The 15,083-nt window shown below is 44.5% G+C and overlaps 1 protein-coding gene across 1 annotated transcript in view; it reads left to right on the top strand.

Annotated features, from left to right (window-relative positions):
* The window catches only part of SH3RF3 (SH3 domain containing ring finger 3), a 252,299-nt gene that overhangs the window by 210,227 nt on the left and 26,989 nt on the right, over positions 1-15,083 (top strand). The window contains exons 6-8 of the mRNA XM_086482122.1: positions 953-1,123; positions 4,473-4,723; positions 8,698-9,002. Coding sequence (XP_086338248.1) covers positions 953-1,123; positions 4,473-4,723; positions 8,698-9,002 — 727 coding nt within the window. The remainder of the gene's footprint in view (positions 1-952; positions 1,124-4,472; positions 4,724-8,697; positions 9,003-15,083) is intronic.

The raw sequence follows: 15,083 nt of genomic DNA, 5'->3' as shown, positions 1-15,083 counted from the left end.
TGCAGCTTAAGGCCATTTCTCCTTGTTCTATCGCTTGTTAGCAGGGAGAACAGACCAACCCCCACCTCACTACAGCTTCCTTTCAGGTAGTTGTAGAGAGTGATAAGGTCTCCCCTCAGCCTTCTCTTCTCCAGGCTAAACAGCCTCAGATCCCTCAGCCACTCCTCATATGAGTCATGCTCCAAATCCTTTACTAGCTTGGTAGCCCACCTCTGTACCCTCTCCAGCACCTCAATGTCCTTGTAGAGAGGGGCCCAAAACCGGACACAGTTCAACCACTTCACTTACTTAAGTAAAAATCCCCTTTCAGAATTTGGCCCTCTGTCACTTTTTGTTTTACCCACATAGTACAAAAATTACCACACCAGATCAGAACAGTTTGTTGTGTGGTTTCTAAAACTGGTCAGGATAAATAGCATTGAAAAAGCTGCAAGGAAAGCTGCCTTAAATGTTTTTGAAGTAGCCTACCCATAAGAAAAGTTAGTTCTGAAAATCCACAGTAGAGGTGGCTCCCACCCTGAAGCATATGAAGATATACTTCATCCAGATGTTAGGCTTTGCAAAGCCTTCCTACGCGAGTCCTGGTTGCTCTGGCTGTCTCTGTAATTGCCTTGTCCTTTTGAAGCTGCTGCCAAGTCCTTAACTTCAGTGCTGCTTTGTGGTTGCGTTTTGCTTTGGTTGTGCAAGAAGTATGAGTGAGAAGTATGTCCTATGAATTTCTAAATTACCCCCTCCCTTTAATCTAATTAGTTATTCCCTTACTGTCTTAGCATCCAGTTGATCTTATCTCTGCCATTCCTTGTTTGATTTGCTGTAGTGGTGTCCCTTTATAATGACCATTTCTGAGCATCGTTTCTGCTCACTTTCCGCTCTATGGGACTGGAGTTGAAGCAGGACAGACAGTGGTTGACATCAGCTGTGTGCTTTCTTCTTGTGTGACCTCTCCCTGCAGCTACCTAGCCCTGTACGCCTACAAGCCTCAGAAGAACGATGAGCTGGAGCTCCGCAAAGGTGAGATGTACCGGGTCATTGAGAAGTGCCAGGACGGCTGGTTCAAGGGGACGTCTCTGAGAAGTGGGATGTCTGGCGTCTTCCCAGGCAACTATGTGACGCCTGTTTCAAGGTGAGGACCACTGGCCAAGGTGGATATGCCTGAGCTGGGGCTGAGAGGGATTCTGCATCTGGAGCATGCTGAAAACAACGTAGCTCTGCTTTTAAATCACACTCCCCTTCCAGAAATTTTCTGGTGGCATTGCAGACTTGGGTAATGAAACTTGCTGGCTGTAGCACTGGAGTTATCCATATTCTCAGAATACTTCACTGGTTGTGTTAGATGATGGCTTTTACAATCTCTGACTTTACAAAGTTCAATGAGCCCGGGTTTTACTATTGTAAAGAATCTGTTGGCTAATGATCTTTTTATTGTTATAAAACTACCGGACATGTAACAGGGATAAACAAAATAGGCAATGCATGTATCTTGCTTTTCAGTAGCTCGTCAGGTAGATTTTGTGTTTCATAAATCAAAGATCTTTGATTGTTTGGAACTGGAGTAGTGTTTGAACTGTTAAAATTCAGAAGTGGTAGGAGAGTTCAGTAAATTGTCTGGTTTTAACTACCTCCGTCTTAGTTGCAGAAGATGGGAAAAGGAAAGTATAGCATGTTTGGGGAGGAATGCCGTTTGTCAGAGTTCAGTATCGGACAACACCAAATCAAAGGTTGTTTCTGATCTAGAGAACACTCCGAAATAGTCTGCAAGCTGAGGAGAAAATTCATCCGTGTGTTGCAGACTGTTTTGCCCTGTGTGCTCCTTGCAGGTGAATGTTACCATGTGTATGCCCATATCTCCTTCAGAGTAGCCATAGGTTTGCAAACTGAACTCACTTCTCATGTGCTTTCAGTCTCTCCTCCCACATGCACGCAGTCTCCACCATCTTTCGCTCCTCTCCGGAGAAATGCACCTCACAACTCAGGCAGGGTTGATCTTGAAAAATTGATCCAGGTTTGTTCCATCTTCAGTTTATGTCAAGTTTGTAATATGTAGACTGAGCGAGACCAAAAGTTAGGAGCGGATTAGAAGACAATAACTAAGCCTGCTGACAGTCCTAATATTGCATTTCAGTAAAAAAAACACACATTAATTCATGGGTTCTTCACTGTTCATCAACCTAAATGTATTTACCTGATTTTATAGAGCCCCTTGGCTGCCTTCACTCCTTGCCTCTTCAGCTCTTAATTAATAAAGAAGTTTGTGCTGAAGGGTTGGTGATCTGAATCAGCAAGACTTTATTAAATGCAGCATGTCACAGCTAGAACAAGACAGAGAGAAGTGCTAAAGGGCAAAAGTGCTTTCCACAAAACCTGAAAGCAGCTTTATGATTATATTTATGATCCTGTGAGCTAATTAAGTTCCTGTGTAAATCACCTTCAGTGAGAACAGCAAGAAAAATCTGATAGCAACAAAATCTCCTATTTGCTGCACTTTCAACTTACTTTGTTCCCTTTGACAGCAAAGCAGAGGATTAGATTCATAGATGTTCTTATGCCACTCCCTCAAAACCCAAGAAAAAGAAGGTGCCCATGAATTTAATAACACTGAACTACATTTATAAGCTGCCATAGCCCATGCATGAGCAGAGTATGGTGGAAAAAGAACAAAAAAAGGACCATTTAGATGGACAGACAGGCACAGGGCAGCAGAGGAAATTTGCCACATCCAACATCCATCCAGCTCAGTGGGAGTCACAGATAGTTTCTGTACCTGTCGGTGTGGATGTTTACCTGAACACAGCTCTTAGTGGACTATTATGTGTGCTTTTCTGGCAAACTCAGTCTAGTGCAGATGGCCAAGCAGCTCCAGCTGAACCTTGCTGCTACCCTGCCAGCTCTTCACAGCAGATGACAGACAGTCAAGATTTCCATCTGTTGGGATTCCCAGCTTTTCCCTACCTGGAGGTTGATGAAAAAAATTTGAAGGGAAAAAATCAGATTCATTTAGCAACACATAATCCAGGCAAACCTTGAACAATGAGATGAGTCAAGTCAATGGCACCACAGTGTTATTTTTCCTCCTGCGATTTTGGGGGGAGGGGGGACTGGGCAGAGTGGATGGCTATCTTTTGTGCTTTTGGACCTTATCTTCCGGTCTGTGCTTTGGTCTCTTTCTATCAGAATTTCACTCTTTTGGCTCTTCCCCTTCCACTCTTTTCTTAGGATTACTTCTTCTGTCCTTCTTGTCCCCTGAATCAGACCGGATTGTTCAACATAGTCCTTCCTTCTGCTGTTCTCCTCTCTGTGTTCCCACACAACAGTTTTGAGGCCCCAGAAGTTCTCCTAGTCCCAACTCCCTGGTGGGTTGGGTTGGTCTAGTACCCTTTCTGTTATCCTCTTCTCCCTTGCTAACTCCCTGCACTGTCTCATTTCTGTTTCCTCCACTATACTTTGTTCTGCATCATACCCTCTCTGCTGTCCTTTCCCGGAAGAGAACCTTAGAACATGGAGCAGCCTGGGAGAAGAGAACAGCATGAAATGATCCCTCTGTTTCATGGCATCTACTGCTGGGGAAGGAAATTACTCAGGAACCAGAGTAAGAAACTCAGAGAAGAAGCTGCTGAGCAGCAGCTGAGTTTGCCCATTGGTGTCCTCCTGTCCTCCCCAGTGTCCTCCTGCCCTGGTCAGAGAGTTTCTAGCTCAGTGGTAAGAGGACGAAGACCTGCTCTAGGCCGAGTTCCTTGCATGGGAGAAAGAGCCTTGTTCCTTCCCTCTGAGCCTCCCAGGACACTCAGATGAAATACAAACTATGCATACGGGTTAAGCGAGCAGTGAAAGAGGGGTCGATTATTGTTTGGATTTTCTCTTAAGTAAGGTCAGCTGCATTCCCTTCCCTTTTGCGTTTCCTTAGCAAGTCTAAGCTGGGGCTGGTTACGTGGGTAGGGTAAGTGCTCAGCCAAGCCAAGCTCTGCCTGGTCTGCTGCTTTTTAGTCCCCTTCAACAGCCACACACAGATTTGGTGTTATCTGTCTTTTTTGCTCCCTATGGGGCTGTATGCAGGTTTGATCCTAAGAAATGATCTCTGAGTCTGTTTTAATTATCACTCCATTAGTGCCTGTAAAATAGCCTCTGGCACACAAAATGACATTTGGGAGATAGCCATTTCTTCTGAATTTAGATTTGTGATTTTACTAGAAACTATTCAGAGAGAAAGGTAGCTTAAGAAAAAAAAGTGATGAGAAAAATGATCTTTTCCGTTTTTACCCAGCATTTCTTCCCACAGGATAAAGGGGTGAAAATTTCCTCCAGCATGCTTATAACTGTGTCCTATAAAGCTAACTATATATCTATATCTCAGTTTACTTTAACACCTGAGAGGGTATCATGCTGAACCCCCTAAGCAACTGGGGGTGCTTATCTGCATTGCGGCTGGGTATCGGGGTCTCTGCAATGTGCTTATGCTGTGCCTTGTCTGCATGCAGGGTGCCAGTGGGAGCTGGGCAGCCCAGGAACAGCGGAGCCGGGGGAGCTCCGACAACAAAAGGAGCCCCAGGAGCCATCCACCCCATTGGGACTGGTCACACCAATGCCGCCACGACTGTCAGACCGGTTGTTCCTATCACTGCTCCTCAGACACATCCCCAGCTACAGGCGGCCTCTCCGCAGCTGAATAACTGCTTGAGGTATTCAGCTCAGCAGCCAGCCAGCCAGCCCCGCAACGCCATGCAGATGGGTATGTGTGCACGCCCGCCGGTGCCTCTCGCCCTCCGTCGGCAGGATTGATGTTGTACCCCTCGAGCACCAGCCTCTCAAATCTGCCCGTCCCCACAGCTTGCTTTCTTGTTTTAGTCACAGCTCAGTCAATGTGGAATAGAGTATGTTTTGTTTGCTTGTAATATTTATGGGCTTCTATTGATCTCTGGGAACCACGTTGTGTTTATCAGATTGTTCTGTTGCTACAGCTGAAATAGATTATAGTGTTTACAAATATTTATACAATTTATCTGAGTGAAAGCAAGCACCCTGCATACTGAGGAGATTAACAGTTCTGAATCCGGTTGGCTTGCTGACGGAAAAATACTGCCCTTATCGCAGGACAAGTAATACATGACTTAAAATTAAGAAGCATTTCATTGGGCTTCAGGGATGAAAGGTATTTATTAGGCAGAACGGGACCCAGTGTTAGTGATAAAGTAAAAGATCTGAAAAATACTGCCACCTTTTTGAAATGAGAGTAAGAGCTTCTCACACCAGGGGGCCTCTGTTCTTTCTCGGTTCCCTTTCTGATGCACAGCACAATTTTCTAGAGTACAATTTATTCCCCTTTCCCTGATGTTAAACAGCTCTGATGTTGAATAAAGTAAAAGTAAATCCTGTGGTGGAACTTTATAGCAAAATTTAAAAGATTTTGTTTCTTATATTTTATAGGGATGTGAGCTTTTGTGTTTACAAAGGCAGATCAGTAAGGACTGCGACTACTGAAAACTGAGGTCTTAGATACAAAACAGGGCCAGCACAAATGAGAAATACAACGCAGTTTAAGTCACGGATTCGTACCTTTTGAAGCCAGAAGGCACCATTATGACGGTCTAATCTCACCCCCTACACAGTCCAGACCAAAGGGAAAAACCGTAATCAAATACGTGTGAGTCTGAGATTCAAGCAGTGTAGACTCCTCTGCTCAACAAACAGTAGTAGGACTTTGCAGAGGGAATAGACACACAGGGGAATACTCGATTTATCCTCTTTTTGTCTAGTTCAGAAAATGCTGCTTTCCCCTCAAGTCACACAGTTCCAAAAGCCCTTCTGCTCCCGCAGCTCAATGGTAGAAATGTCCCCTCTTGGGCAAGGCTCTCAGGAAACATTCAGGTGCTCCTGGTGCCTCCTGTGCCCATGCCAACAGGTAGATGGACTCCCATGAAACTGAGGTGACAGGTCATTTTGCCCCATGCATCTGGCATGCCCCACACCTTCCTTCCATGGCAATGCTGTGCTACACCTCCAGCAGCTTCCCTGATTTAAGATTGCTCCTCCAGGTCACTCTGATCTCTTAAAGCGCCAAGGAGTTGGCAGGCAGGGTGATCCAGGGACCACAGAACTGCTCTAAAACCTCCTAAGCGAGGAGTTCTCCAGCCCTTACAGAAGGTTCATGAGATGGTTGTTTTAATTAAATAAATCTTTGCCAGGACAAATAAAGGGAAATTTTCATGATTATCAGTATTTTTCTCTATAATGGATGTCCTCACCAGTATCCTGAGTACCAGAGCCTCTCAAAAGTTCTCTAGTCCTGCAGGACAGGGAAATGCATACTGACTTTTGGAAAAGCTTTCCAAGAGAGGCAAGCTGGCACAGTATTCAAATCACGTTTCTGTTGGCTTGCAATATACATGAGTAACAAATCAATTTTGCACAAGGCCACTAATGTAGGAATACACCCAAAATGAAATATGAGTGGTGTAGAACAAAAATAGCCTTCAGTGAGCATTGCTAATTAATAGCATGTTTGATGCAGCACAGTCCAGATCCAGAGATCCCAGAGCAAAGGCATACATTGTAACAGTAAGCAGATGAAATTACAGAATAAAATGTGAGAGCTCTGCTCAGAGTTGATTTTTCTCAGGCCATTTATTTTACTGTTTCTCATGTTTTCTGTTTCCTTTGTGTCTGGAAACACCAAGTCCTATACAAAATAAGTAATGTACCTAATATGATTATCAAATCAGTCTTCTGCATCCAGGTACATGCAGTGAAATTCCATTATCGTGCTTTTCCTCCAAATTTAGGAAAAGCATTGCTCCCTACAACCAGCAGTTCAAAACCTTGACCCTGGATGCTTAACCATCTCAGAAAATTAGATTTCTGGCAGCAATGGTTGTTATCACACAGGTTCCAAATGGGAGAATCAGAAGAAGAGAATCAATTCAAGATAACCAGTGGTGCCCTGTCTGGCTCTTTGGAAAGGAATTGCCCTTTGCAACATATGTTCTTGGTAATCCAGGGAGGGGGAAATGGTAATTAATAATAAGAATGGTCTTGAAGGCACTTTTAGGCCCTTCGTTATGCTACCTGGTAATATCACATCAGGTTCAAGACCGGTTGATGATAATTTGGTTGATTTGCTATGAGAAACACTAATAAAAAGAGATGTTCTAGAGTCAAGGAGTTACCGTGAGGGAGAATCATGCAGACTTTGGAGATGCTAATCTGATGGCCCATCATGTTCGGTATTGCTTTGGATAATAGGGCATAAGGCTAGGGGATGAAATTCCCTCCTGCCAGGAGTGCTCAGCTGGTGTGGTGAGTATGATTGATGGCACTCCTTATCATTTCAATCCCTGGTAATGGGTGCCACTGTTAACCTAGAAACAGAAAATAGAGGTTTGAGTTGTTCTAGTATTGTTTAGTTGTAGAATGAGTAGCTGGTCCTGCGTAAAAATGTATCCTTTATATGAATTTGTAAGAAAACCACAGATCCAGAGCAGGTCAGGAATTTTCCAGAAAAATGCTTCTTGGTCAAAGAAAAGCTGTTTTGTTGGACTCGAAGCTTTTTGTCAGAAATGGATGTAGTTCAACCAGACTTCAGCCATGAAGCTGTCCTGGCTGAGGTTGCAAAGGGAATAGACAGCAGCCCAGAGCTATTCTCCGTAGACAACAGTGCAGTGACAGGATCCTATGTTTTCACATCCCACATGAATGCCCTGACCAGAATAGAGGCTATTGTGGGGTGAGCGAGTAGGTTGTGCTCAGAAAAATCTTCAAAGTTTCAAATTTTGCACTGAGGCAGAACTAAGCCAGATTATGAGACCTTGAAATCATTTGTGAAATGGACATTTTCCAGCCAGTCCTACTACTAAATTGTTTAAGTGAGGGAGTGTCTGAATGTGGACTCAGCTTCTGGTCTGTACATACTTGAAGTGGAGCTGTCCGTGGGTTACACCTAAGCCCTCAACCAACCTGGAAGTCAAAGGCAACAACCTTGTAGAAACCAACCTGGAGCTTTCTCACACTTTTTATAACGAGGCGTGCAACAGGCTCCCAAATCCCTGGAGAGCTGACCTCGGCAGCCTGTGGCAGTCACAGTTAAACAGACAAGTGCTAGTTCCGAGTGTTTGCAGGCAGGTTTTGCTCAGCAGGGGCAGCAAGACTAAAAGGCACTGCACAGTCCCTTAGGGACTTTGCTGGCAGAGACGAGGCTGAGCTCAGAAGTACTCCGATGGATTTCTGCTTCATTTATCTTGTGCAGCACAGTGATGTGCTGTTGATAATTTTGTTAGGGCTGAAACAAGAGACCTTTATTTTGTAATGCCTGTGAGGTTGGTGAGGATCATCTGGGCTAACCCTTTAGGTCCCACGTTGCATTGCTCCAAAAACTACCAGGTTAGGAAGGGGTCCTGGAGGTTCAGAAAACAGCTCAGCTGGAATGAGATAAGGCATTTTAAAAACACAGTAGGCTTTTTATTTATTTCCAGGTGTGGGCAGGGATGTCCAGGCCATTCCCCAGTCACATCACTAGGGATGACCAGCCATTTTGGTGACTGCAGACAAGCCTTTCGCAGCCAGGAGGGGGATTTCTAGGATTTAGCAGAAACGCTGGTGGGCTGAGATATCCTGGGTTAAGGCTAAGAGCTTGGCTCCAAATGGTCACTGAAGGGCCAGGTCTGGCAGTGCATTGAGGGGGCTTAACCGTGCTCTGTCCTCCCTCCACAGCTCACCCCCCAGTGCCAGCTCCGGAGCGGCCCACCGCCACGGTCTCACCCCTGCGGACGCCCAGCTCACCCTCCCGCCTGCCAGCGGCATCCATCAGGCCTCACCCCGCCATCTCCCCGCAGCACAGCCACCAGCCGCCCGCCCCGGGGGCCCGGCCCCTCATCCCCCTCACCTCCGCCGCTGCCGCCATCACCCCGCCCAACGTCAGCGCTGCCCACCTCAATGGCGAGGCGGGCGGTGGGCCCCTGGGTGGCCCTGTCACCCCTGGCCCCGCCAGCAAGGCCGAGGAGAGGAAGAATGAGAAGGTAAGGGCCGCCATGCCCCCGCCATGCCCCACGCTCCTGCCACCTCTCCGTGCCATGGGGCTGTCAAGGACAGACCTGTGGCCGCCCGGGGAGGGCAGAAGCTGGTTTTCATCGCCTGCCACATTGGGCATCGTCCTCTCATGTTATTTTCACATTTTATCCTTTCCCTCTCACCAGACACAATGCTCCTCTTGTGTTACCCGCTTGTGAGTAGGAGTTGAAGTTGAGCCACTAATGGGCTGAATTTGTGTTTCTTCCAATGGTCGGTGCCTGGATCTGCAAATTTACAGAGGTGCAGAAAGATGTTTTGGCAGGCTCTTGGTCGTCAAAACCAGATGGCCAAGTCAGAAGCTGTCTGTCTCGCTACATGGAAGAAGGTGATGGTGGTACCAGCCTCAGGGCAGGTGCCACAGGCACAGTAAAACACTGGCTTGAGAGCGGCAGGAGCTGTTTTACTCCTCCAGAAACATCTCAATTTCTTGCAGAAATTTTGATTGCAGTGGCATAGCAAAAAGGGGAGAAGGGAATTAAGTATAGGTTGTTGGGACATAGGTACGATGCACTGTAGGTTCAATCTCCTGGGAGCCAGCAGTGGGACTGATAACCGAGTGCCCATCCCTTGTGCACCTTTCTAAGGAAAGCCAGTGTGGAGAGCTGCTTTAAGTGCCCAGACTTTTAGGTTCTTGGCAAATACTTTGCTTTCACCAAATGTTTACGTTGTGTTAGCAGTTCCCATTTATCAATGCTGAGGGCTATCTCCATACTGGCTAGCAGAACCCACTGATACAAATGGCCTGCTGGAAGCAAGATCCTGGTTTGTATCTGAGTAGGAGGAAGAAATGTGGGGGCTTGCTTTTCCTTTAGACCTGAAAAAAATCCTTTCCATACGTTCCCCAAGCTTTTCTGTGGTGACAGGCACATATGGGGTAAACATTTCCTTTGTACAAGGTAATGCTGAGGTTGGAGGTCTCATGTGTGATCCAGGTCACAGATAATCCCTAGTTTCACAAGATGAGGAATACAAATTTTTAAATCCTTTCCTTAATCCTGTCTTGAATTTTCTCTGAGTGCCTTTCAGTGAAAGAAGAAGTGTGTAGATCTTTGGCCCTGGATGTGAAATTTAGATACTTGTTTACAAAGAATGACTTCCAAGTGTGCGTCAAGGACTGCATACTGTGTGAGCAGAACAATACCTGCTACTTCTGCAAGCCCGAGGAAATGTATGGTACTCAGCAGAAGGTGGTAGATCTGCACGTTACTTCAGGGTTTTGTGTACTGGCTTATTTAATATTTCCTAAAACACACCATACTATTCTATAGGTCCATCTATTTTAATTCATGTGGAACTGCACACTGAAATTTTCTAGGCAAAATTATGTCAAGTCCTTTCCTAAGATACTGGTTAACCTTTCCCAAGCTGTTACAGCTTTAAGTTACTGAATTTGGATACAGGGAATTAAAATTATGGGGGTTTTGAGCTCCATAGATGAAGGGGAGAAGAAATAATAGACTACATCATTGCAATGAGCATTGCCAAAGACCAATTCAGTACCTGGGAAGTATCAGAGAGAAGTGACAATAAAAAATTTAATCTCTGACTGGATTGTGTGGTGCATAACTGCCGTGTTGTGTTCCTGAATCTCCTCCATGTCATATTTCACTTTCATTTTAGAAAGATCTGAGTTAACGATGCTTACTTTCCTTTCAGAAGTAGTGACTGATGTTTGGCCAGTTAAATTGTGTTCCTATCCTTTGCATAAACCTAAATATTTCTTTGAAGCAGTTGAGAGCTTCAATACTGCCAGACTAAAAGCCGTATAACTATTCAAAAAGGAATCTGTGAGTCAGAACTGGAGCCGTATCTGGAACCACTCTTGATATTTCCAAAGTGGAGGCTGGTTGGGCAGGTTTTTTGGTAAACAGGGAATAGTCATAACACTTAGAAGGAATACCTGCGGAGAGAGGCAATATCTGTTATCAGTACACCTGACAGGAAAAAACAGACAGGTCTGAGGGGCAAAAACCAGAAGCAGGGACATAACTAGCAAACTGCCAGATAAGCAAAGATTGAATGCAATTTATCTGAGTTCAGTTTCATTATGTTAATCAGTCAGGTACTTTGAAATGAAAGGAACAGAGGGGATGTTAGTAAAAGGAGTGGTAATAAGGTCTTCAGCTCTATTGAACAGAGGATGGAAGAAATGCATGGGTAATTATCTCCTGAGAAACTGAGATTAGCAAGTCATATCTGAGGTAAATTGTAATGTGCCAAAAAATTAGCGTTGTTGTTGGAATCAACAATTTTTGGTGCCCCATCAAATTATTAATTTTAAACCCAGCTTAGTCTTTTGAGGTTCTTTTGTAGGATTCCCTTGAGGATGAGGGCTGAATGTTCAGAGAGAGAATGGCTATTTTGGGAAACATTCTCTTATTATTAACCACGTTTTTCTTTCACACTCTGGTTGTCAGTGTGAGTTCACTACGGTACAGAGGGCATATGTTACATAGGAAGAAGCAGTTTGCATTTGGGGATGGACATACCAAGGATCCTTTGGTTTTCAAAGTCCTGTTGTAGATGTTTCTTGTGAAGGCTGTGGAGATAAATTGCAATTCCTGCATTTATCACTCTGAAATAGTCAGATATGTTGGTCTTTGGGAAATTTTTTTCAGATGGTAAGTTTAACAAGGTTGATTGGCTCCTTGAAGGCTGGGTTGGGAGGTAGTGGGAAAAAGTATTTTAAGATAGGATCTTCTACTAATTTATGTTTTATGATTTCCCGCCTGGATGCCAATCAAGGATACCCAATGTGACATCAAGGGGCAGCTGCTGTAGTGAGTCTGTATATGCTATTTGGGTTGCTTGTTCCAAGGTGGAATTGTCTTTACTTTGGGAACAGCCTTGCTGAGTGTACTGGTGAGGTCATCAGAATGGTTTTCTTCCCTATCTTCTATTAATATAGCAAATAAATCCTTAGGTCTATTTTTTGACATCTGTAGTTCTCTGCTTCAGCTTATTTCATGAAGGTCTTGATCCAGACTGCCAACCTGCAGGTGAAATTTAGCACCTACATTCATTTAGACACCCTAATAATAGTGTCTTACTGTCATACTCCTGCTGACTTAATCAGGAGGTAAAATATGGCCTCCATGCCAGTCTTCACTTGTCAATATGCACCTACCCAAGAGGATCCTATCTGCAGCTGGGCTTGCGCTGCACTTCTCAGCTCCTTGATGAACCTCCTGTCCACTTAGTAAACAGTTTCAAAGCTGCTCTCCTTTGCCAGCTGCTGGTGGTAGATGATGAATGACTGAGCACTAGATAGTGCTTAAGTCCACTGTGAAACAGTGCTCAAAAAGTGCTCAGGCAGCCGACCAGGCTTAGAAGTAGAGCACTTGAAAATCAAAGCTGTTTCTGTGCTGTACGGACGCAGTACAAAGCAGCAGGAAGGGCGGCTCACACAGGGGTAGCGCAGACTCCACAGGAATAACAAGGTGGGGATTGAGTATAGGTGAGGGAGCACGGCAGAAGTCAAAGAGGTAACAGTGGTCAGAGCAGCACAGGAGAGAGAAGAGCATTGGCAGCTGGCGGGAGATATAGCAGGGGGCACTGGAGAAGGGGTGCCAGTGGGGAGGGTAGGTGTGAAGTGTTCTCTGTTTTAAAGCCCATGGGGAGGGGTCCTGAAACAGAGAAGTTGGAATATAGGGGCTGACATTTATCTAAGGAAGGCAGCTGAAGAAAGCAAGGTGTAAAGGAGACCCTTTCTTCTTTTCCTCCTGCTTGAGGCTAATTTTTTTTCTTTTCCAAGAAGATTTCCTCCCCCACAAAGGAAATAATAATTCCCCTCAAAGTCACTCTTTTCCAGATTAGGTACAGGAGTGTCCCAAAGACATCACAGGGAGAGAAGAGAGCAAATGGGGAATACTCCATTTCCTTCAAGGGTGAGGGGTGGTATCAGGGGTCCTTTGAGCTCTCACTTCATCATTTGCTAAGAATATCTGCATGTATAACTCAGAGAATTCAATCCCAGTTCCCGAATCTTCTGAACATCAGAAAGAAAGACATCCCAGCTGTGGAATGGAAGCAAAACCCTGTGTTTTGGGGGCTTTTTTAAATGGGAACCCCGCTTTTCAGTCATGATGAGCACTGCCAAAGTTCAACTGGTAGATTGTAGCTGAGAGTTTGTAATTATGGCATGACTGCTGCTTTGACCTCGGTCAATTTTTGCTATAATAGTTTCTGCTATACATAATCTGGGCTGATGCTTAATACCGCTGATAAAACCACTTGTTTGAATGAATTAATGCATTTCTCATTAAATGTGCTCCTCATTACGTTAATCAAATCAAGCAAATCATGCTGGGTGGTTTGACCACTGTAATTAAACTTTCTTTAAAATCCACTCATTTGGCTTTTGATGAGGATTTTGATTAAACTCTTCCAAAACGTCTGGCCCAATGTCTGCTAAAGAGGAAAATAAGAGCTTGCACTAGCAAGCAAGCCATTAATTCATCACTAAGTTATACCAATTCCTTACTATTTTACCTAGCCAGAGTATACAGAAATACTTGAAAACTGGCAATGTAAAATTAAATGTTTCTTACAAGTGCGCTGAGAGAACAAATCTGTTTGCAGCTTTAAATTTAGTAACTGTGTCCCTGGAATACATAGAGGATCTTGATAAGCAAGTCACAACAAATGGGAAAATACACTGGGCCGCTGTTTACCGATGTTAAGATAACAAGAAACACATCTTCAGAAAATTACTTTGAACATGCACCAACAGTTTTGCATGTGAAGACTGAATCAGTAAACATCTGTCTGTTCTCACCAGTGTCACTCACTTTCTCAAATATTGGTCCTTCTGCTCAAAATAGCTGCATTCCTCAAACGATACAGCATGTTTGGCGTGATCTCAGTGTAAGGACTACATGACAAAATAGAACAAGCCGAGGCCTGTTTTCTGGACCTGCAAGTGTCCCTGCATGACTTGCATCCACACCTCTAAGCTTTTCTTCTCCACCCAAGATAGGGTGACTGCATCCAGACTGCTCATTGAGAACAGTCCTGGTACATGGTGTGGCCCAAACCATGCCCATACGTTGTCCTGGGAGAGTGCTAGTTGATATAAGCCAAACCCACAAGGGTTAATAGATGCAGAACAGGGTTTGATGGTAAATCGTGGCCTTGTTTTATATGCCAGCATAGTCACTCTGTGTAGTGGACTTCCGTCTCCACTGGTCCCCCTTTCTGCCAGTGCCTTCCTCTGCCTTCCCCCAGTTTGCAGCCCAGTGCCCAGTCCCACAGTGCAGATCTGCCACCTGCACGCTTAGTCGCCCACCCTGGCTTTATGTAGGGTTGGAGACTAGATCAAAGGCCCTTTGAAAATTTGACTTTGTAAACTCTGAGATGCTCTTTGACCACAGTTCACATTACAGCTGCCTGTTTAAGCTACCAGTTGGTAGAACTGGAAATGCCTGAAGGACCTGATCCTACACGATAGTGCACCTTCAGTTTTCACTTACCGAGTGTTAGTCCCTGCATTGCAACTTCTTCTCATATTAACTTGTCCCTGAGCAAAAAGTGTTAGCTATCACTTCATATCCACTAATGAAATTTAATTCCTCATCTAGAAAATGGAAGATCAGTCTCAAAAGTGAACAGTTGAGCACTTGCAAGGACTTTGTAGATATAAAATGACATGACAAAAACAGTGGTCACCCTGGGAGGAGTAAAGGAAGCTAAGGACAGAGCTGATGAAAGTAGATTTTCCAGATACAAAGTCAGTATGACTGACCCTGAATTTTTGGAAGAGGAATTCACTCACAGCAGATATGAAATGATTTAATATTTTTCACTTTGTAAGAGGTTCACCTAAGAAGGCCCCCTAAGTTCTACAGGTATGAAATGGAATGATAACAACTAAGTGACTAATGAAAGCAGCACAAGACATAAGAATGAACAAAGGCAGAAGAGCCTGGTTTGAATTCTTAGAATAAGTGTATCAAAATATAGAAAGCACTAAGAGGAAACAGCATTGGAATAGTAATCAAAAAGATAAAGAATAAGTTCTGTGACACTAC

Source organism: Leptosomus discolor, chromosome 1 (assembly GCF_034619465.1).
Source record: "Leptosomus discolor isolate bLepDis1 chromosome 1, bLepDis1.hap2, whole genome shotgun sequence".
NCBI classification, from domain to species: Eukaryota; Metazoa; Chordata; class Aves; order Leptosomiformes; family Leptosomidae; genus Leptosomus; species Leptosomus discolor.
The sequence above is the reverse complement of the archived record's forward strand: the minus strand, read 5'-3'. Positions and strand labels throughout refer to the sequence as shown.